Genomic DNA, 22,537 nt, shown 5'->3' with positions numbered 1-22,537 from the left:
ACGATTTGATCAAGATGGCGTCCAGCAGAAACATGGATGTTAGCAGAGTCCCTTTGTTGTGAAAACGTGTAAATGAAAAGAGGAAACTACTGGACGCTGTTTTCAACCCTCAGCTTCAGTTACACAGAGCAGGTTGGTTCTCTTTACTTCTTCTTCTCTCTCTGTTCTCTCTCTGGTTCTACCAGAGCAGGTTGGTTCTCTTTACTTCTTCTTTCACTGTTCTCTCTCTGGTTCTACTGACCTCAGACCAGCCGCCAGTACAACCGGAGAGCGGTTGTATTGTGAACTCTCCAGTAACTGAAAGGTGTTGAACCGGTTAAATGTTTCTGTTGTTTACTGACTGGTACTAACTATTACCAGCATTACTCACGTGTTAGGAACCACTTCAGTCTGACACACGGTGGATTTAGTGTTCTTTAGTGTTTTAGGTTAAATTGATGAATATATAAATCAAAGTTATTTACAGTGAATCAGACTTTTATCAACAATTGTAGTTAGCATAAAATCAGATAAACAGTTTTCCTCAATGTGTTTCAGTGTTTCCTACAGACGTCCAGCAGCTGTTTGTGGTTAAAGAAGAGGTTCCCCCTGAGCAGCAGGAGTGGAGCTCCAGTCTGGACCAGGAGGACCCAGAGCCCCCACACATTAAAGAGGAACAGGAGGAACTCTGGACCAGTCAGGAGGGAGAGCAGCTTCAAGGGCTGGAGGAGGCTGATGTATATTTCAAGGTTCAGTATTTCAATGGTTACGTGAGTGCTTGTGTCCAAGTAACTAATAGGAACAACAATTTTTGAAACTGGTCCAGTTGTAAATCATCTTTATATTAAACCTGCAGTAGGCAGAATATTTTTTAGCATCATTGGGCAACAATCTCATAATAACCTTTCAGCATATTGTAATTCAAGTGTTCTGAGAGAAAAATAGACTTCTGCACCTCCTGTTATAAACACTAGTGATTTGATATTGAGGCTCTGAAGATGCTTTCACTCCCTATTCAAATACGTGGTGTCAGAGTTTGAGTCAAATGAGGAAAACCAGGTGACTGATGACGTCTCTGCTGCTTCAGAAGTCATTCAGTTGCTCTTCAGAGGGAGAATAATTTAGAAATATGGTGACGTAAAGCAGAAAGACAGAATCATGAGAACATTTCCACTTGATACCAAGAATAATAATAATTTAATGATTGTTATTTTCCAATCAGATAATGTTGCATAAATATCAGCCATGAAGTTAAAACACGAGTCCACAGTGAAACTAACCTGCACCAATAAGGTACTTTAATAATAACACATACAATTGAAACTCTAAAATCAGTGAGGTGTTGAAGAAAAACTATATGTTTATTCATATAGCACTTATCAAAATGATTCATTACATGATTCTCGTTCTCCTCAGTTTGTCTTTAATGAAGCTGTGAAGACTGACGACCAACACACTGATGGTTTCTGAGCTGATTACTTATTTAATCTTCTGTCTCAAACACTGCAGCTGAATGGTTTCTCTCCTGTGTGGATTATCATGTGACTCTTCAGATGGGTCGACCTCAAAAATCTCTTCAGATCTCCACTTTCAATGAAAGTTTTATCACACTCAGATCAGCTGAATGGTTTCTCACCAGTACTACATCTTGAATCATTTACAGGGACTTGTTACAAACACTGATAATTAATCTTTTTTCCTGTGTGGACCGGCATGTGTTGTGGCAAATGTACCTTTCTTGAAAATCTTTCACCACACTAAGCAACTGTGTGGACTTTCATATGTGACTGTAAATGTACACTCTGTGTAAAAGATTTCATACAGACTGAGCAGCTGAAAGGTTTCTCTCCTGTGTGGATTCTCATGTGTTTCTGTAAATCTCCACGTCGTGCAAAGGATTTCATACAAAATGAGCAGCTGAAAGGTTTTTCTCCTGTATGAGTTCTCATGTGTCGCTTCAGATTTTTCTTGAAGCCAAATCTTTTATCACACTCAGAGCAGCTGAATGTTTTCTCACCAGTACTACATCTTGAATCACTGACAGGAACTTCATCATTATTCAGAGAGTTTAAACCTGACTGAGGTCCTCTGGTCTCCTTCCAGTCATCACTGTCATCAGTCTCAACAGTATTTGGTTGTAAACGTCTATCTGATTCTGAGTTTCTGGCTGGTTCTGGTCCTCCACAGTCCTCTCCATCAGCTTCTTTTTTCATCTGTTTAGTTGAGCTGCTGGCTGGACGCTCTGCCTCTCTGTTCTCCTCAGTTTGAGTTTGATGAAGCTGTGAGGACTGACGACCAACACATTTATGTTTTTTGATCTGTCGACGCCAGGCAAATCGTTTGTTACAAACACTGCAGCTGAATAGTCTCTCCCCTGTGTGAACTGCCATGTGGTGTGTCAGATGAGCCTTCTGTATAAATCTCTTACCACACACTGGGCAAATGAAAGGTTTCTCTCCTGTGTGGATTCTCATGTGTAACTGTAAATGTCCACTCTGTATAAAAGATTTCCTACAGACTGAGCAGATGAAAGGTTTCTCTCCTTTATGAGATCTCATGTGTCTGTTCAGACATGTCTTGGTTCCAAATCTTTTATCACACTCAGAGCAGCTAAAAGGTTTCTCACCAGAACTACATCTTGAATCACTGACAGGGACTACATAATTTATGATTATGACTATTGGTTCTGGATGTATATTTAGATCTGAGTTCCTGGCTGGTTCTGGTCCTCCACAGTCCTCTCCATCAGCTTCTGTTTCCATCTTTTCAGTTTGTCTTTGATAAAGCTGTGACAACTGAGGATTCTCTTCATCATCTTCACTCTTCACAGAGACAGGAGTGAATGGGAACTTGATGATATCAGCCTCCTCCAGCCCTTGAAGCTGCTCTCCCTCCTGACTGGTCCAGAGATCCTGCTGTTCCTCTTTAATGTGTGGGGGCTCTGGGTCCTCCTGTTCCTCTTTAATGTGTGGGGGCTCTGGGTCGTCCTGGTCCAGACTGGAGCGCCACTCCTGCCGCTCTTCTTCACCAACAATCACTTTTCGTACATCTAAAGGTAAAACTGAAACACAGACAGACAGCTGTTAAAGTAGCTTGATTTCACTTCTTTACGTTACAGCAGCTCTGTGGAGTTTTCATCCATTAGTAGTCCATTATAACATTATTATGAAGTTATTATAACATTATTAAGAAGTTATTATAACATTATTATGAAGTTGTTATAACATTATGAAGTTATTATAACGTTATGAAGTTATTATAACATTATTATGAAGTTATACAATTATTATTAGTTATTTTAACATTATTATGAAGTTATTATACCATTATTATTAGTTATTATAAGGTTATTATTAGTTATTATAAGGTTATTATTGCTGTAACATGTGTCTGAGGACTCGTTCAGTGAAACCATTCACAGCTGGTTTTCTTGCTTCTTTCAGTAATACAGTAACAAACAGATGAAATGATGAACAGTAAAGACTGAATGAATCCTCTGATAGAACACATTAGCTTCAGGAGCTAGCTGCGGCTAACAGGCTGTATGAACGCTTTAGCTGACGTTAGCTTAGCATCATTAGCAGAGCAGTAGAAACAAAACAAACCTTCTCCTCGCGGCTTCGCTTCCGGTTTTAAAACCACCTCCAGCTGTTTCCGGTGTCGGTCCATCTCTGATTAACCGACTAAATCATCGGTTTTCTGCCGTTACTTGGATTCAGCTAGTTAACTAACATCTAACGCTTCTCTCCGCTGAAGCTCTGAAACACCGAACAACACTTCCGGGGGACGAAGCTTCTTCTTCGGTGGTTTTTTGTTGGCAGCAAACAACTTTATGGTGCATTACCGCCACCAGCTGGTCTGGAGTGTTCATCAGGATTATATATATAATATATTATTTTAATCTCCTGTTGGTTTTAAATCGGTCTTAGTGTTTTATTGTGTTGTTTTTACGTTTAATTGTACAGCACTTTGGTCAACTTTTGTTGTTTTTGAATGTGCTTTATAAATAAATTTGGATTGGATAAAACTTCTGACTTTTTTCTCATAATATTATGACTTTATTTCTCTTAAACTCATAATTTTATTTTCATACTATTATAACTTAATTTATCCTAAACTTATGACTTTATTCTCATAACATTAAGACTTTATTCTCATATTATTATTAATTTATTTTCATATTACAACTTTTTTCTCGTAAACTTCTGACTTTATTCTTATAATGTTATGACTTTATTTCACTTAAACTTCTGACTTCATTCTCATAATATTATGACATTTTTCTCTTAATATTATGACATTTTTTCTCTTAAACTTCTGACTTTATTTTCATAATATTACGGCTTTTTAATCTTAAATTTATGACTTTATTCTCATAATATCATGACACTTTTCTCGAAATCTCAGATTATTTTTTTTCCTCAATGTGGCCCTATAATACTCCGTTGAACTCCCTGCGTGTGTTTTTCTCAGGAAGCCTGTAATTTCAATAACAGCTCTGGACTTTTATTTTGAAGCTCAGCCACTATGACGTGACCCGGAAGCTGTATTCTTTACTGAGGCTAACTTCACACTCAAGATGGCGTTCAGCAGAAACATGGATGTTTCATAGTCTCTTTGTTGTGAAAACGTGTAAATGACAAGAGGAAACTACTGGACGCTGTTTTCAACCCTCAGCTTCAGTCACACAGAGCAGGTTGGTTCTCTTTACTTCTTCTATTAGAGCTTTAAACTGCTGCTGGAGGAAACATTCACATCATTAACTGAAGAGGCTGCAGAGAGATGTGTTGGGTTCAGACAGTAAAGACGACCTGTAGCAGCCTGGAGAGTCTTTAGTTCCACATTATCGGCAGTTCATCGACACGCAGCGACTCACAGTTACACCGAAGAGAACCGAAGCAAAGAGACGAAACTCTGCTGGGTCTTTTATTAACCACAGCCGCCATTTTGGACTGAAAACTAGAGATGTCGAGCTGAAGCTTCATGAAGCTTCGAAGCTTTCCAGCAGATTGGTTCAGAAAAGGGTTCATTTCTCTTCATGTGCATGAAACCACCTGGTGGTCAAACAGTGTCAAACAGGCAGATATGATCTTAACCATGTGATCTGTGATATACTGTATTTAGAGCCAGTAAAGGCTGTTGGGAATGACTATAAACAATGAAAACAAATCTATTACCATGTAATCCATTTATATCTATATAATATATAATATAATGTATATTTTCTATTAAGTATATTATGAGTATATAGCATACATGTATAATAAACTGTAACTGTTTTGTGAGTAATGCATCTTATGTGTGTAGACCAATCCTTTGGTCAATAATTGTATTGTAGTGTAATATAATATAATAATTGCAGGAGGGGTAATGGCTGTGTGTATATGGCTATATGGGCTGTTTAATTAGTATCAAACCTGCGTATTGTTTCCTGCATTCTGGTGACTTTAAAAGAATGAAAATAACAAAATAATAAGTTCACTGAATCAGCAGTTTATGTTAATTAGACCAACTTTTAATTTGACTTTTAATTCTCAGGAAAGAAACAGAATAATTCTCCCCTCTGATTTGAATCTCTGGTTTAAACTAATATTCAGGTAACCCTTTGGTAGCCTTTTGTTTAATGCCACAATGCCACGCATTGACGGTAATTCCCTCAGGCAAAGTCTGCAGGAGGAATGCAGACTTACAGGAAGTGTTCCTACAGGGCTCTAAATGTCAGAGAGAGCATTCAAGGACTTGACGGTTTGACAGTGGGACACTCCCTAAACGGACGTTGGGATTGGGCCTCGCTCGCTCGTCAAGTTCACGCTTGAGACTTTGGAGGCGTGGATGGAATAGACGGTGGCTGATGTCTCCGCTCCTTTGATTGATCACTTTCACCACACCACAGTCTCCATCCTGATCTATGTCTCTGTTGTGATGCACACACCAGCGCTGAGAAGGTGCTTTGTGTCTCCACCATACTCTCTAACCGGAGTAATACTTGAACGGTTACTCAGCCAGACCAATGAATATCCAGGAGGTAACCTTCCCTCCATTCCAGGTGGTCCTTGGAGCCGGATCCAGTAATTACTGAAGATAATGGAGCCTGAGGATACCAATGTCAGAGATGATCCACAAGTGGTACGCCGGAGACCTCCCAGGGAGGTTAGACCTCCACCACACCTGTCTGATTATGCTGTTGACTACCTCCCCATGGCCGAGCCACGCCAAACACACCTGCCCCAAGAAGACGGTAAGTCAAGCAAGCCAGCAAGTAAGTTAGGGATAACGTACAGCGAGCCGGTCATAAAATAAACCCCGACAGGGCGATGCGGCACCGTTGCTCCCCGACACGAACCTTGAAGGGGTTTATTTTACAACAATGACACGCTAATTGTGCATTGTCCCGCTTATTACACGGCTACCTACTTAAGAAATCAATAATTTGACACAAAAGCGGTCCGCCAGAGTCCGACATCAGAACTGCGCCCATAGCAACGGTCTGTTATAAAGAAATAACAGACAGTAGAACGCCGTAATTGACCAATCAAAGTCTAGTTTTCAACAAAGCTATGTAATAAAACTTTGTAAAGTATATTTCATTCCAGGTGGAAGTACAAGGCTTGAGCAACAATGGACGTTGTAACCACAAAACACTATGTTGACAGTGTGAAGATAAAACATCCGGCTGTAATTAAAATCATAAGTCTCTTATTCTGGTGGGGTTCGAAACCAGAGGGTTCCTTCCTGCTAAGTGCAGACTCTGACATCTCTGACACACGATCGTTGTCCAAAAAAAACGGAAACAAAAGGAGGAATCGTAACTGAGGTTACGCTACATGTGTTGTACGCATGTCAAGGGGTTATTGGTGGGTGGTGCGTTAAATAATTCTTACTTTAACAGCTCACGCACTCAAATACTAGCGTAATAAAAGATAAATAGCCGAAAAACTAAAATAAATAACAGAAATGTCTGTAATGTAAATGTAACCCAGTTTCCCCCCAGGGATCAATAAAGTATTTCTGATTCTGTAATGCTCCATCATCAGAATCTGAACTGTTAATCATTCCTGAACTGAACTGTAGCTTGTGCTCGTTCATATAGTGCACACACAACGGACTGACTAAAATACACACCTGAAGGCTCATTGTAGCGGGGCTCAAAACACTTTGACCTCATGCTTTAATTAAGGGCCTTGGCGGAGGTATTGTTTTCAACGGCGTTGGTTTGTTTGTTTGTTTGTCTGTCTGTCAGTCCGTCTGTATGTCTGTCTCAGTCCGTTATAAGGATTACTACAAAAGTTCGCAATGGTTTTGTATTACATTTTTTTGAGGGGTGAGGTGTGGTACAATGAATAATCCATTTGATTTTTGGTGGCGATCCGGATCATGAGCCAGATTCAGGATTTTTTTAAAGAATTCCAATCAGCCTGAGCATTAAGACCACAGGATATAACACATGCGCAGTGTAACTGATGACGCGTCACCAAGCCTCCTTCTTCGAGCAGAGAGATACGTGTGTGGATGTGTGTGCGGGAGCTGCTGGCCGTCCGTGGTGAGAAAGAAAAAAGCGGTAAATGACGAGATGACAGACAACGTAGTTTAACGTCATACAGACATGGCTGTAATCAAGGCTGTTGAAGGAGAGAGGCATCTGACGACACATTACACGGAAATACACCGTGTTAATAATAAGCCGACCACCTCACGGTACCGCCAGCTGTGAGCTGTGAGCTGTTTTTAAAGTCACGCACCTTGGCGGAGGTCTGCGCTCTCCGAGTGCCATTCTAGTTCTGTATTGTTTACGATCCGAGTGTGGTCGCATATGCCACGATAAACATTATCATTAGTTACTTAGGCTGCCTGAACGCTGTGGGGACGAGGACTCGCCATCCAATCTGTTTTTGTTTTGCTGCGTTAATTGATCCATTGAGCTTGATTAACCCGGCGAACCGGGTCAACCACCTAGCTTGCTAAAGCTGATAGAGAACAACTGGTGCGCTGCCAAAACTATTCGGGTATAACTCGCGCTCCAGAATTTCTGTTCTGCACGTGCAAGGAGCAGACATAAACAGCTGTTTGAGTCACAGGGCGAACCGAAAGGATGTTGCAGATCAAACTGAACAGTTTAATACAATTACACATACCGTTACCGCCCTACTGAATACCTGGACAGTGTCTCCTTTTAAAAGCAGACTAAAACACATCTTTTTTATGTGTGTGTTATTTTAGAATCAGTATTATTATTGTTATTATTCCCTTTTTAATAATAATACTTTCTTATCTTATATGTTTTTATTAGGGCTGTCAGTCGATTAAATTAGTTAACCACATTTAATCGCAAATTAATCAAAATTTTTTTTTATCTGTTCAAAATGAACCTTTAAGTGAGATTTAAGGAAGTATTTAATACTCTTATCAACATGGGAGTGGGCAAATATGCTTGTTTTATGCAAATGTATATATATATTTATTAATGGAAATCAATTAACAACACAAATCAATGACAGATATTGTCCAGAAACCCTCACAGGTACTGCATTTAACATAAAAATATGCTCAAATCATAACATGGCAAACTGCAGCCCAACAGGCAACAACAGCTGTCAGTGTGTCAGTGTGCTGACTTGACTATGACTTGCTCCAAATTGCATGTGATTATCATAAAGTGGGCATGTCTGTAAAGGGGAGACTCGTGGGTACCCTTAGAACCCATTTACATTCACATATCTGGAGGACAGAGGTCAAGGGACCCCTTTGTAAATGGCCATGACAGTTTTTCCTCGCAAAAATGTAGTGCAAGTATGACATGGTTGGTACCAATCGATTCTTACGTTTTTCTAGTTTCAGATGATGCCAGTATTTTCACTATAGCTTTAAAACTGAGCGGATACAACCTCCGAATGTTTGATTGCGTTAATGCGTTAAAGAAATTAGTGGCGTTAAAGCGATTTTATATTAAAGCGCTATTATCGCGTTGGTGTTCATCAAACGTTATAAAAAGTTATATTTCACTCTCACTTCTGTCAGGTACAAAGGGAAAGAACACAGCCCTAGAATTGTCTGGCAAGTAAAACGGAGAGACTAAAGAGAGATGCACTGCGAGCGAGTTTATCAACTTAACGTTTCTGTTATCTGCTGACATCAAACCTGGAGAGAACACAAGTTTACCTGATTGCTGTTCCCACAATTCACTCTCATTTTGGGGCCAGAAAGCTTTTCCGTTTTCCCCCCTTGTGAGCGGCCTGTGTGATACACTGACCGACTGACACTGTGAAGCTGTTTGATGCTCAGTGATCTGTAGAAATGTATTATGGAGTTTTTGAGCTGTGATGTGAATGAACAATAACATTTTTCTGTAATGTCTCTGTGTGTGTTTCCTGTTTCCTGCAGACGTCCAGCAGCTGTTGGTTGTTAAAGAAGAGCAGGAGGAGTGGAGCACCTGTCTGGATCAGGAAGACCCAGAGCCCCTACGCATTAAAGAGGAACAGGAAGAACTCTGGATCAGTCAGGAGGGAGAGCAGCTTCAAGGGCTGGAGGAGGCTGATATCATCAAGTTCACATTCACTCCTGTCACTGTGAAGAGTGAAGATGATGAAGAGAAACCTCAGTCCTCACAGCTTCATCAAAGACAAACTGAACAGATGGAAACAGAAGCTGATGGAGAGGACTGTGGAGGACCAGAACCAGCCAGGAACTCAGATCCAGATACACATTTACAACCTGATATTCATGTTAAGACTGAGAATGATGACAGTGACGATTGGAAGGAGACCAGAGAACCTCAGTCAGGTTTAAACTCTCTGAATAATAATGAAGAAGACCCTGCCAGTGATTTGGGATGTATTACTGGTGAGAGACTATATCACTGCACTGAGTGTGGGAAAAGATTTGGCCTCAAGGGAACCCTGAAGGTACACATGAGATCTCATACAGGAGAAAGACCTTTCGGCTGCTCAGTCTGTAAGAAATCTTTTACACAGAGTGGAAGTTTACAGAATCACATGAGAGTCCACACAGGAGAGAAACCTTTCGATTGCTCAGTTTGTGGTAAAGGTTTCAGTGAAAGTGGAACTCTGAAGAAACACATGAGAACACATACAGGAGAGAAACCGTTCATTTGCTCATTGTGTGGTAAAAGATTTATTCAGAAGGTACAGCTGACACACCACATGACACATCACACAGAAGAGAAACCATTCAGCTGCTCAGTGTGTGGTAAAGCTTTCAGTGAAAGTGGAACTCGGAATAAACACATGAGAACACATACAGGAGAAAAACCTTTCAGCTGCAGTGTTTGTGGCAAAAGTTTTGCCTGGCGTTCACAGGTTAAAAGCCATAAATGTGTTAATCGTCGGTCCTCACAGCTTCATCAAACTCAAACTGAGGAGAACAGAGAGGCAGAGCCTCCAGCCAGCAGCGAAACTGTACAAATTAAAACAGAACCTGATGATGAGGAATGTGGAGGACCAGAACCAGCCGGGAACTCAGATCCAGATAGATATTTACAACCTGATATTCATGTTAAGACTGAGACTGATGACAGTGATGAATGGAAGGAGACCAGAGATCCTCAGTCTGGTTTAAACTCTTTGAAAAATGAAGTCCCTATCTTTGATTTGAGATTTATTACTATTGAGAAACCATTTAGTTGCTCTGACTGTGGGAAAAGATTTGGCACCAAGGGAACTCTGAAGGTACACATGAGATCTCATACCGGAGAGAAACCTTTCAGCTGCTCATTCTGTAAGAAATCTTTTGCACAGAGTGGAAGTTTACAGAATCATATGAGAATCCACACAGGGGAGAAACCTTTCAATTGCTCAGTTTGTGGAAAAGCTTTCAGTGAAAGTGTAAATCTGAAGAGACACTTGTTAACACATATAGGAGAGAAACCTTTCAGTTGCTCATTGTGTGGTAAAAGATTTATACAGAAGATACAGTTGACACACCACATGATGCATCACACAGAAGAGAAACCGTTCAGCTGCTCAGTGTGTGGTAAAGCTTTCAGGGAAAGTGGAACTTTGAAGAAACACATGAGAACACATACAGGAGAAAAACCTTTTAGTTGCAGTGTTTGTAACAAAAGTTTTGCCTGGCGTTCACAGGTCAAAAGCCATAAATGTGTTGATGATCAGCCCTCACAGCTTCATCAAACTGATGAGAACAGAGAGGCAGAGCCTCCAGCCAGCAGCTCTACTGTACAGATTAAAATAGAAGCTGATGAAGAGGACTGTGGAGGACCAGAACCAGCCAGGAACTCTGATCCACATACACATTTACAACCTGATACTGTTGACAAGACTGGAGACTGTTCTGAATCGGAGACTGCAGTCATTGATGATTGGATGGAGCCCAAAGAACCTCAGTCAGGTTTAAACTCTCTGAATAATTCTAGTTTTGCGTGGGTATCCTACACCAAAGATGTTGGATTTTGAACTATTGGATCGGTCTAAGTATCAAGGCTGAATCCCGGCCTTTGATTCCTAAGGACTACATCCTCTCATAATGAGTGAAATCACGCCGTCAAAGGCTGTGAAATGTGATGAGTAGTTAATCACCACTGCACAGGTACGTGAACTCCTTGAACAACAGAAGTGCTTTTACAAGGACTTACTCTAACAACAGGAGAGTAGATGATCATGGACTCCTTCAACAAAAGACTAGATGGGGTCTTAAAGGAGCTATATACCTCAAATCAAGTCTACAATTCACCCAGAAGGATTTGGATGAGTTGAAATCAGTTTCCGACAACTTGTCAGTTCAATGTGAAGAGCTGAGCAATCACATCAACACAGCTCAAGTCTTAACAACACGAACGGTGGAGCCGAGAGTCCGTCTGTGGTCTGACGCTGAAGAAAGATCAGACAAGTCCTTTCTGACCACCGTCCCTCTAAAACACCTACTAGGGACGTGATTCCCCGACAGTTTAGTTTGAGTTGCTGGGACTCACCACTCAAAATGGCGACAGAGCCATTGACTCAGTTTCCCAGGATCCTTCAGTTTTCACTCAGAGGTATGAAAACCTGCCTTTCGTATACAGTATAGGGAATCTTCCTTTGCCTTCTCTCCTCTCTTCTCAGCTCTCGGGTATTGCCCGCTAACAAAGCAGACCTGGCCTACACAGAACTCTTTGTCTAAGGAAGAGGAGGCCAGAGAGATTCCTGGGTAGCTCAGTAAGGACTGGAGCGTCCGGTTTTCCAATAATCTGCACAATTGGAACACAACACAGCAAGGACTGCATCATTTCCTCCATCACTGACGGAACCACCGGCTGGCTAACAAAGGAACCCCTTTCTTCTTCATGGACTTGGTGATGCAGCTGGGCCTAGCCTAGTGTAGCATTAGCACAGTAATGGGCACATGGCTAACAAAGACTGTTTAACTTCTGTCAGTGTGCATGTACTGATTCGATTGAATACTGTTCACTGAGTTTTATTTTGTGATATTAATGTAGTCAGGACGTTTGGGTTGCTTGCTTCTTATGGGCGTAAAAACTATAGTACGTACTTTATAAGTGCAACTACAGAATGTCCTAAAAGTGAAAAGAAAAAGTATGCGATTTGGAACGCATGTCCCGGCAGCCATCTTTGATTCGGCCATCATTGTAGTTTTACATTGTCCGCCATATTGTTTTGTAGGCCATGTGGCCTCTGTCGTCATTTTGAACCTAGAACTCCATTTTTTTTCTCACACACACACACACACTTTGGATCATTTAGTTTAGTAGATTAATATTATGTTTTAATCATTATCTTTTTAATAAATACTTAATAAACATGCTGCATTGTTTAATGTTGTCTGAGAGTGAACGCTACCAACCTGCTACGACAAGAACTATGAAATCTTTAAACTTATTAACTATTAATATGGTCATTTATTGGTTTTAGTTATTAATTGAATTATTAATCAGAGTTTAAGAGTATCCTTTGAGATGGCATTAATTGGCTATCACTTTCCCTTTGTTAAGAAGTGTGGTGCCCCGAGGTGATTTAATGTAAAGTTATTGTATGTATATTAATGTAAAGTCAAAAGATTTTCGAAACAATTTATATTCTAATTTATTTTTATACCCAATTTTAGCAAACCTACCAGGTAAAGAAATGATTTAATACTCTTAACTATAGAGATATGTCAGGAGTTTTATTCAGATATATCAGATAATGTTTCAAATTGTTTCATCAGATGGACATAAGGTATCAAACAATAACTCTGTAGTCACTTAGAGAAATTTCAATCCAAGTAATAAATCAAAATTTAAAGAAATGTTGGAGAAAGTGTCTTTTGAAAAGGTGTATTTGGAGGGAGGGCAATGCAAACTCAGTTTATCAAGCGTTTATGAAACTATTAAATTCAATTTTCTCAAAATGTTTCCACTGGTTAGTCGCTCTGTTGATACTGGGAAAAAATATATTAATCTTTGGTTTTCTGATGGATTAAAAAAGTCCTCCATAATCAAAAACAAAGATTACAGAAAATATATCTCATCACCAACTCCCTTAAATTTAGCTACGTAGGAATCTTACAAAAACAAATACATTCGTCTCCTCAGAGCCACCAAGAAAGAGGTTTAAAAGGACTTTATTCTTGTAATATTACGACTTTTTTTCTCTTAAATTTATGACTTTATTCTCATTATATTGTGACTTTTTTCTGTTACATTTTTGACTTTATTCTCATATTATCGTGACCTTTTTTTCTCGAAATCTCAGATTTATTTTTTTCTTCAACGTGGTCCTATAATACTCCCTCGTACTTCCTGCGTGTGTTTTTCTGAGGAAGTCTAATTTCAATAAGACCTCTGGGCTTTTATTTTGAAGCTCAGCAACTATAAGTTGACCCGGAAGCTGTATTCTTCACTGAGGCTAACTTCACACTAAAGATGGCGTCCAGCAGAAACACGTACCGTTCTGTTAGAGTCTCTTTGTTATGTAGAGAAAGTGTTTAAAGTGAAGCAGCGACTAACTGCGACTGCTGAAGAGATATGTGGGCTGTTTGAAAGAACGATAGCAGAGTACGAGGAGGAACTCTCTCGATCAAAAGAGGAGAACGAGCGACAACAGAAACTACTGGACGCTGTTTTACACCCTCAGCTTCAGTTACACAGAGCAGGTTGGTTCTCTTTACTTCTTCTCTCTCTGTTCTCTCTCTGGTTCTACCAGAGCAGGTTGGTTCTCTTTACTTCTTCTCTCTCTGTTCTTTCTCTGGTTCTACCAGAGCAGGTTGGTTCTCTTTACTTCTTCTTCTCTCTCTGTTCTCTCTCTGGTTCTACCAGAGCAGGTTTTGGTTCTCTTTACTTCTTCTTCTCTCTCTGTTCTCTCTCTGGTTCTACCAGAGCAGGTTGGTTCTCTTTACTTCTTCTTCTCTCTCTGTTCTCTCTCTGGTTCTACCAGAGCAGGTTGGTTCTCTTGACTTCTTCTTCTCTCTTTCTGTTCTCTCTCTGGTTCTACCAGAGCAGGTTGGTTCTCTTTACTTCTTCTTCTCTCTCTGGTTCTACCAGAGCAGGTTGGTTCTCTTTGACCTTTTAAACTGGTGGGAAACCAGAAAACAAGACTTTTACTAGTAGTGGAGTATTTTCATAATGTAAATTAGTACTTTTGCTGCAGTAGACTAAAGACGTTACATTATTGAGTTGTTTCTGTTCTGATCAGCAGTTTGAGTGACTCCATCTTTATGACCTGTCCTGAATACTACATTACCCATGAGCCTCAGCGGCCGCTGCTCTAGGGAATGAGTCAGCATTTTAGCACTTCCTGTTCCCTCGTCAATGACTGCGTCTGAAATTCGACACTAACATGTTATTTAGTACGTTTAAACAGTATGTGAGGTATTTTAGTATGTCATAAACTTTAGTATGAAACTAATAGTACGTGAATTACATACTATTTCCGGTGAAATATTACAGTATGCAACGCTGGACACCAAGGCCTGTTGACAGAGGATGGGTCATGCGTCATCACAGCGTCATACCTGGTCAGCCAATAGCAACGCACGACCCCAGCTTCAGTTACACTGCGCATGCGTAATACCCCGGTACCCATGTCCCAGCCTCCTTCAATAGGTCTTGCTACGGCGGCATAAATATCCCACAATGCAATGCGGTAATAACGACGACGTTCATAACACGTTGCTCTGTGACGTCAATAACGATTTAATATAACTGTAAGTATCAGATTTCACTTTGCAGGGTGTAATATATATATATTTTAAATTAATTCAGACTTTGATTCTCACAAACCGGCCAATGTTTCCTTGAGTTGTGTGCCTTAGGGTGTTGTCTGTGTTTTATTTTTTTTAATTATTTTATTTATTTTATATATTTAGTTATTTTATTTTTGTTTTGTTTTTGTTTGTTTGTTTTGTTTAGTTTTTCCTTTAACTACCTATGTTCTTTGTATTTGCTTGTTTCCATTTTTGTTTGCCCTTAGTTCCTAGTATTGTCTGTTTTTGTTAAAATATATATCAGAAATGAGGCATGATACACACCACACAGAAGTCTGTATCACTGACATGCACATGCTTCATAAAAAAATATATTTTAAACGATTCTCACAAACCGTCGTTTTGGTCACATGATGTCGGTTAACATGGTTACACGTCTCCAACCTGCGAGGAGGCTCTCAGGAAGTGACGTCGTAAATTACTGCTTATAGACCCCAAACTGCTGTTTATTCACACTAAAGTATGTTAAACGATAGTACACATATTGAGTACCTAGTACATCGTATGAGATTTCGGACAAAGTCGATGCTTTTTTAGTTAGATGGCTGAAATAAGGTCTGTGGTTAACACAAGCTGGAGAGATTTTCTTGTTTTGTTCTACGATATAAAATACGTCAGTAAATATCCCACTGGTGAATTTTCCAGCCTTTACGTGTCTTTAAAAAGACAGTTGCTAACAAGTGTCTAAATGAGACTACTATACGTCATCACGCCGACTCGTCCTCCTTTACAGCCTCGTTGTGTTTATACTCTCGCTCATGTGACCGTGATGTAGTTGGTTTATAGCCTAACGTTAGCTTTTTATTTCTGATGATTGCATTCACGCTTCATAAATCATAAAGAGGTGTTCATTAGTGGAGATTATCTTGATGAACAAAATCAGAATCATAAATGTTTAGATTATTTTCTGCAATAATCCAAACCCCAATGGAACAATCCCATTGGCTGTTAGTGGAGGGAACCAGGGCAATGATCACTTCCTGTTGGACTACAGAAATACGTCATCCCTACAGCGCTCTGTACGGCGTTTAATTAGTCTCAAAACCCAATCTAACAATTCCATTCCACTCTACATGGTGCTTTATGTTTCCACCATACTCTCTAGCTAGAGTAATACCTGAAATGTTACTCAGCCAGACCAATGAATATCCAGGAGGTAACCTTCGCTCCGTTTCAGGTGGTCCTTGGAGCCGGATCCAGTAATTATTGAAGATAATGGAGCCTGAGGATACCGATATCGGAGCCGATCCACAAGGGGCACGCCGGAGACCTCCCAGGGAGGTTAGACCTCCACCACACCTGTCTGATTATGCTGTTGACTACCGCCCCATCACCGAGCAACACCAAACACACCTGACCCAAGAAGACGGTAAGTCAAGCAAGCAACTTGTATCTTCCAGGATTGAGATGCAGGTGCGTTTCCCTGCAGATGCTGCCGTAGGTACTAGTAGGTGGACACAAACAGGCCACAGAAAAATTCCGGTGAATGGCCCCTCGGTATTGTATATGAGGCTCTGCTCTAAACCCCAAAGTCAGTCGTTTCCGGGGCGTCTCGTGTTTCTCTGCCCCTATTGAACACAATAAAAACTCTGCTTTTTGTCCAGTCCACCGTCTCTCGATGCTCATTCTCTGTAATTGTCTCAGTCCATAAGTCAAAATTTATTGAAAAAGACAGATGTAATCAATTCTAAAACTCACAGCATGTTTTTATCTAATGAAATATTCTGCTTCAAGCCATATTTGTTGGGGTTTAGTCTTTCAAAAACTACATTTTCACTGCGGTTTCAAAACTGTTTACTCTCCCACACATACCTGTATTAACGGGGTGGTCTAACAGCACCAAGAACAACAAGAAGGTAGGTTTGAGGTATTTGCTAGCTTCTATTCTCTTTTTGTAGCGTTATGTTAAGTTTTTTTGAGTGTCTTTTGTATAAAACTAGGCAGAGATGTTAGGGTAGATTATTTTTATGAGCGCGCTCCGCATGTTATCTGAACTCGGAAACTATTTAACTTAGGAACTTCATATTTGGTATGTTGGTTGACAGTGTGGTTTAGTTGTGCCTTTTGGGGCTTAGAAGTCCAGGGTGCCCATTAGTTAATTAGTTAATGCCCATTAATTCCATTAGTTCCAAAACCTTTGGCCCTACTTTAGTAGGGGTCAAGCAGTGAGCGGGGTTATGTGATCCATTCTCACTTTTGCCTTGTTTTAAATGTTTTTGTCATGTATGATCTTTGCCTGTTTTTGTTATTATTTTTAAGCACATCAAGTCTACGCCTGTCGTACGAAATGTGCTATATAACTACAACTTGATTGATTGATCTACCGCGCCCATATATTGTCTGGACTGGTCCCCAGGCTGATGCTGGGAAGCGTAACTTTCTTTGCATATATACGGTTATCTTTTTCTGCAGTTTATAAACACCGTTTCCAGGCACAAAGTCAGAGAACACAGCCCTAGAAATGGCTGGCAAGCAAGCAACACACACAGACAAAGAGATGCCCAGCTAGGTTAGCAAGACAGACAGACAGGCTAAAGAGAGATTTTTTTTCATCCTTTCATTGAAGTTCTAAACATTGACAGATGCTTTGGCACGAGGGGCTGGGGGGAGTTTTTAAGGAGGTTTTGAGCTACGATGAATGAATAACATTTTTCTCTGTGTGTTTCCTGCAGACGTCCAGCAGGTGTTGGTGGTTGAAGAAGAGGTTCCCCCTGAGCAGCAGGAGTGGAGCTCCAGTCTGGACCAGGAGGACCCAGAGCCCCCACACATTAAAGAGGAGCAGGAGGAACTCTGTACCAGTCAGGAGGGAGAGCAGCTTCAAGGGCTGGAGGAGGATGATATCATCAAGTTCACATTCTCTCCTGTCTCTGTGAAGAGCGAAGATGATGAAGAGAAACCTCAGTCCTCACAGCTTCATCAAAGACAAACTGAACAGATGGAAACAGAAGCTAATGGAGAGGACTGTGGAGGACCAGAACCAGCCAGGAACTCAGATCCAGATAGACATTTACAAGACAAGACTGGAGACTCTTCTGAGCCTGAGACTGATGACAGTGAGGATTGGAAGGAGACCAGAGAACCTCAGTCAGGTTTAAACTCTCTGGATAATGATGAAGCTCCTGACAGTGATAAGGATTGTATTGCTGGTGTGAAAACCTTTAAGTGCTCGGAGTGTGGTAAAAGATGTTGGCGTAAGTCAGATCTGAAGGTACACATGAGATATCATACAGGAGAGAAACCTTTCAGCTGCTCAGTTTGTAAGAAATCTTTTGCACAGAGTGGACGTTTACATGCTCATATGAGAACCCACACAGGAGAGAAACCTTTCACTTGCTCAGTTTGTGGAAAAGCTTTCAATGAAAGTGTAAATCTGAGGAGACACACGTTAACACATATAGGAGAGAAACCTTTCAGTTGCTCATTTTGCGGTAAAAGATTTATACAGAAGGTACAGCTGACAAGCCACATGACACATCACACAGGAGAGAAACCGTTCAGCTGCTCAGAGTGTGGTAAGGCTTTCAGGGAAAGCGGAACACTGAGGAAACACATGAGAACACATACAGGAGAAAAACCGTTCAGCTGCAGTGTTTGTGGCAAAACATTTGCCTGGCGTCATCAGGTCAAAGCACATAAATGTGTTGATGATCAGCCCTCACAGCTTCATCAAACTCAAACTGAGGAGAACAGAGTGGCACAGACTCCAGCCAGCAGCTCTACTGTACAGATTCAATTCAATGCAATTCAGATTGTTTTTATATAGCGTAAAATCATAACAGAGGTTATCTCAAGATGCTTTTCATATAGAGCAGGTGAGAGAGAGAGATGCAGAGAGAGAGAGAGAGAAATGATAATAGAAATATAACTACTACTAATAATAATAAAAAGGCTGGTAATAATGATGGTAGCAGTGGGTGTCAAGCAGGCAGCCAACGCAACCCCGATTCATGGATACCTGCGAGACGAGAAAGCACAAAGACTCCGGGGAAGAAATCAAGTTAGTAACTTGCATGAATGGGACATGAATATATACAGAAGGAGAGAGGAGCTCATTGTGTCGTAGGAAGTCCCCCGGCACTTTAGGCCTACAGCAGCAGAACTAGGGGCTGGTCCAAGGCAGCCTGAGCCAGCCTTGGGCCAGCCCTAACTATAAGCGTTATCAAAGAGGAAAGTCTTAAGCCTACTCTTAGATGTTGAGAGGGTGTCTGCCTCCCAGACTAAACTGGGAGCTGGTATTTGGGAGCTAAGATATGATGGTGCTGGTCCATTTAGGGCTTTGTAGGTGAGGAGGAGGATTTTAGAAATGATCTCTTTTATTCTTCGTCAATACACATGCTGCAGCATTCTGGATCAACTGGAGAGTCTTTAGAGTCTTACTGGAGCAGCCTGATAATAAGGAGCTGCAGTAATCTAGTCTGGAAGGTTACGTGGATGAAAGAAGGCGGTCCTTGAAGTTTATTTTATGTGGGAGTTAAAGGACATATCCTGATCAAAGATAACTCCCGGATTCTTGATGAAAACAGAAGCTGACTGTGGAGGACCAGAACCAGAACCAGCCAGGAACTCAGAACCAGATAGACATTTACAACCAGATACTGATGACGAGACTGAAGACTCTTCTGAACCTGAGACGGTGATGATTGGATGGAGACCAGAGAACCTCAGTCAGGTTTAAACTCTCTGAATAATTCTAATTTTGTGTGGGTATCCTATACCAAAGATATTGGACTTTTAACCTTTGATTCCTAAGGACTACATCTTCTCATAACAAGAGTTAGTCAGATGTGGTGGTGTTCACCAGAAGAGTCCATATGAACGCCCCTTCATGTCGTATTCACGACCTCATTAGTGGAAAGTTTCTGAAAGCTCCGATTTCACGAGTTGTGTGCATAATAGTTAATATATTGTAATTTTAGTCGTATATTGTTTTTCTGGGTAATTTTACAACATGTCTGATGAAAATGTTGATATTCCCAACGGCCTCATCTTTCTCCTCTGTCATTATGCCTTTGTATTTCCTGCATTATGTTACCCACTTGCTAGCTTGCTAAATTGTTAGCCTCTGTGTTCTCACGACTTAACCACTTGAACGCCAAACATATCGTGAACATGACTTCCCATGTTGTAAACACGAGCTCACGAGTTTCATTTGAAGGCACCATATGTGTCCCGTTGGCCATCTGTTATACGGCCATCTTTGTAGTTTTACATTGTCTGCCATATTGTTTTGTAGGCCAATCGGCCTCAGTCGCCATTTTAAACCCAGAACACCATTTTCTCTTTGACACACACACACACATACACACACACTGTTTGGTTTGTTTAGTTTAGTTATTTAGTAGATTAATATTGTGTTTTAACCATTATTGTCTTAAATAAATGCTTGTGGAATTAATTTGTTGGCCTCTTTAATGTTGCATAATAGTGAATACTGGCAACCTCTTCTATGACAAGAACTACAAAAACCTTTAACGTACTAGTTATTGATATGGTATTTTTTGGTTATAGTAATTATTAATCAAACTATAAAGCAAGGAATCTGTGTGTCCTTCGCATTTATGAGAAAATAAGTTGTAATATTTTGAGAATAAAGTCATAAAAAAGTCGTAATATTACGAGAATAAAGTCACAACTTTACGAGAAAATAAGTCGTAATATAACGAAAATAAAGTCAGAACTTTACGAAAAAATAAGTCATATTACGAGAATAAAGTCATAAATACGAGAAAATAAGTTGTAATATTACAAAAATAAAGTCATAACTTTACGAGAAAAAAAGTCGTAATATTATGAAAATAAAGTCGAAACTTCGCGATAAAATAAGTCGTAATATTACGAGAATAAAGTCATAACTTTACGATAAAAAAGTCGTAATATTACGAGAATAAAGTCACGACTTTACGAGAAAATAAGTCGTAATATAACGAAAATAAAGTCAGAACTTTACGAAAAAATAAGTCATAATATTACGAGAATAAAGTCATAACTTTACGAGAAAATAAGTTGTAATATTACAAAAATAAAGTCAGAACTTTACGAGAAAAAAAGTCGTAATATTATGAAAATAAAGTCGAAACTTCGCGATAAAATAAGTCGTAATATTACGAGAATAAAGTCATAACTTTACGATAAAAAAGTATTAATATTACGAGAATAAAGTCATAATTTTATGAGAAAAAAGTCGTAATATTACAAAAATAAAGTCAACTTTAGGAGAAAAAAAGTAATTTCCTACTACACTAAAGATGCAGTAATCTTTTCAAGGTCCTGATACTGATGATAATGTGGTGCTGATGTGCCAAAAGATGAAGTATTTGGTTATTTGTGAAACCTAAACTAAAGTATAACTTCACAAGATGCTCCACGTTCCTCATTTTCACACTATTTACCCTCTAAAATAACACGTACAATTATTACTTTATGATATCATGACTTTATTCCCAAAGTCTCAGATTAATTTTTTTCCTAAATGTTTTCCCTGATACTCTGTCGTACTTCCTGCGTTTGTTTTTCTGAGGAAGTCTGTAATTTCAATAACACCTCTGGGCTTTTATTTTGAAGCTATAACCTGGCCCGGAAGCAGTATTCTTGATTAAGATGGCGTCCAGCAGAAACACCCAAGTTAGCAGAGTCTCTTTGTTGAGTTGAGAAACTTTCAACATGTGTAAAGTCCAGATGCTGAGAGCGTTGGTGAAGCAGCGACTAACTGCGGCTGCTGAAGAGATATGTGGGCTGTTTGAAAGAACGATAGCAGAGTACGAGGAGGAACTCTCTCGATCAAAAGAGGAGAACGAGCGACAACAGAAACTACTGGACGCTGTTTTACACCCTCAGCTTCAGTTACACAGAGCAGGTTGGTTCTCTTTACTTCTTCTCTCTCTCTGTTCTCTCTCTGTTCTCTCTCTGGTTCTACCAGAGCAGGTTGGTTCCGTCATTTCACTCCGTTAGGGAACTTTCCTAAGCAAAAAGGACCATTCGAACGTAACCCATGGCAACATTATACTCCCTGTTTACATCCCCAAAGCATTATGGGAACTGTAGTTTCAAAACCTGGAACATGCCTGTCCCCAGATAGAAGTAAGTTCCTGTCCAGCCTCTGTTCCTTTAGCTTCTGTAACACATTTACTCATTCAGCATTTCTTTCATCAATGTTTTCCTGCCGTTTACTTTCATATTCTCAGACAAACCAAAGAGTGAACGTCAGTGTGGTATATTTTCAGGTCTTGCACAAGACAGCGGGGCCCCTAATTGTAAACAGATGTGTAAGAAGCATACGTGGAGACCTGTGGTCATACGATATGTCCAGGGGCTGAAAGATAAACATTTAGGACAAAGGAGCCATACAGGG

General features: G+C 40.1%; 5 protein-coding genes and 1 long non-coding RNA gene across 23 annotated transcripts in view; 4 read left to right on the top strand and 2 right to left on the bottom strand.

Moving 5' to 3' along the window:
* LOC119503730 (oocyte zinc finger protein XlCOF6-like) overlaps nucleotides 1-22,537 on the top strand; it is a 353,206-nt gene that overhangs the window by 32,039 nt on the left and 298,630 nt on the right. For 2 of the 16 annotated variants that reach the window (XM_037795658.1, XM_037795662.1), the window contains exons 3-4: nucleotides 550-710; nucleotides 9,507-13,387. In XM_037795658.1, coding sequence (XP_037651586.1) covers nucleotides 550-710; nucleotides 9,507-11,405 — 2,060 coding nt within the window. In that variant the 3' untranslated portion in view covers nucleotides 11,406-13,387. Of the gene's footprint in view, nucleotides 1-549; nucleotides 711-4,481; nucleotides 4,676-6,025; nucleotides 6,218-9,357; nucleotides 13,394-22,537 lie in introns of those variants that run through there. The other 14 variants (XM_037795657.1, XM_037795655.1, XM_037795652.1 and 11 more) reach the window with 12 other exon arrangements.
* The window catches only part of LOC119503768 (oocyte zinc finger protein XlCOF6-like), a 337,366-nt gene that overhangs the window by 32,068 nt on the left and 282,761 nt on the right, over nucleotides 1-22,537 (top strand). Inside the window, exon 3 of the mRNA XM_037795754.1 lies at nucleotides 21,850-22,042. Within this exon, the coding sequence (XP_037651682.1) occupies nucleotides 21,850-22,042 (193 nt within the window). The remainder of the gene's footprint in view (nucleotides 1-21,849; nucleotides 22,043-22,537) is intronic.
* The window catches only part of LOC119503785 (gastrula zinc finger protein XlCGF57.1-like), a 48,529-nt gene that overhangs the window by 8,364 nt on the left and 17,628 nt on the right, over nucleotides 1-22,537 (top strand). The window lies entirely within an intron of this gene.
* Nucleotides 81-20,584, top strand: LOC119503797 (zinc finger protein 32-like). Of its 3 annotated transcripts, none has more exons than XM_037795795.1 (3): nucleotides 81-132; nucleotides 16,367-16,558; nucleotides 17,862-20,584. In XM_037795795.1, exons 2-3 carry the CDS (start codon nucleotides 16,405-16,407, stop codon nucleotides 18,950-18,952), a joined length of 1,245 nt encoding a protein of 414 aa, XP_037651723.1. In that variant the 5' UTR covers nucleotides 81-132; nucleotides 16,367-16,404; the 3' UTR covers nucleotides 18,953-20,584. The 3 variants fall into 3 exon arrangements, with proteins under 3 accessions (XP_037651723.1, XP_037651722.1, XP_037651725.1); XM_037795794.1 differs by lacking the exon at nucleotides 81-132 and adding an exon at nucleotides 13,944-14,079; XM_037795797.1 differs by lacking the exon at nucleotides 81-132 and adding an exon at nucleotides 15,014-15,129.
* LOC119503788 (gastrula zinc finger protein XlCGF57.1-like) lies at nucleotides 1,320-3,814 on the bottom strand. Its single transcript, XM_037795781.1, has 2 exons — nucleotides 3,585-3,814; nucleotides 1,320-3,040 (listed from the first exon to the last, which is right to left on the bottom strand). The coding sequence occupies exons 1-2, from the start codon at nucleotides 3,646-3,648 to the stop codon at nucleotides 1,737-1,739; spliced, it is 1,368 nt and encodes a 455-aa protein (XP_037651709.1). The 5' UTR covers nucleotides 3,649-3,814; the 3' UTR covers nucleotides 1,320-1,736.
* On the bottom strand, nucleotides 11,306-20,050 carry LOC119503868. Its single transcript, XR_005210392.1, has 3 exons — nucleotides 19,919-20,050; nucleotides 14,489-14,496; nucleotides 11,306-11,406 (listed from the first exon to the last, which is right to left on the bottom strand). It is a non-coding gene; the product is annotated as an uncharacterized LOC119503868 (long non-coding RNA).

This window comes from Sebastes umbrosus, chromosome 15 (assembly GCF_015220745.1).
Source record: "Sebastes umbrosus isolate fSebUmb1 chromosome 15, fSebUmb1.pri, whole genome shotgun sequence".
Lineage (NCBI taxonomy): Eukaryota > Metazoa > Chordata > Actinopteri > Perciformes > Sebastidae > Sebastes > Sebastes umbrosus.
Note: the sequence above shows the minus strand (reverse complement) of the source record. Positions and strands in the feature narration are given on the sequence as shown.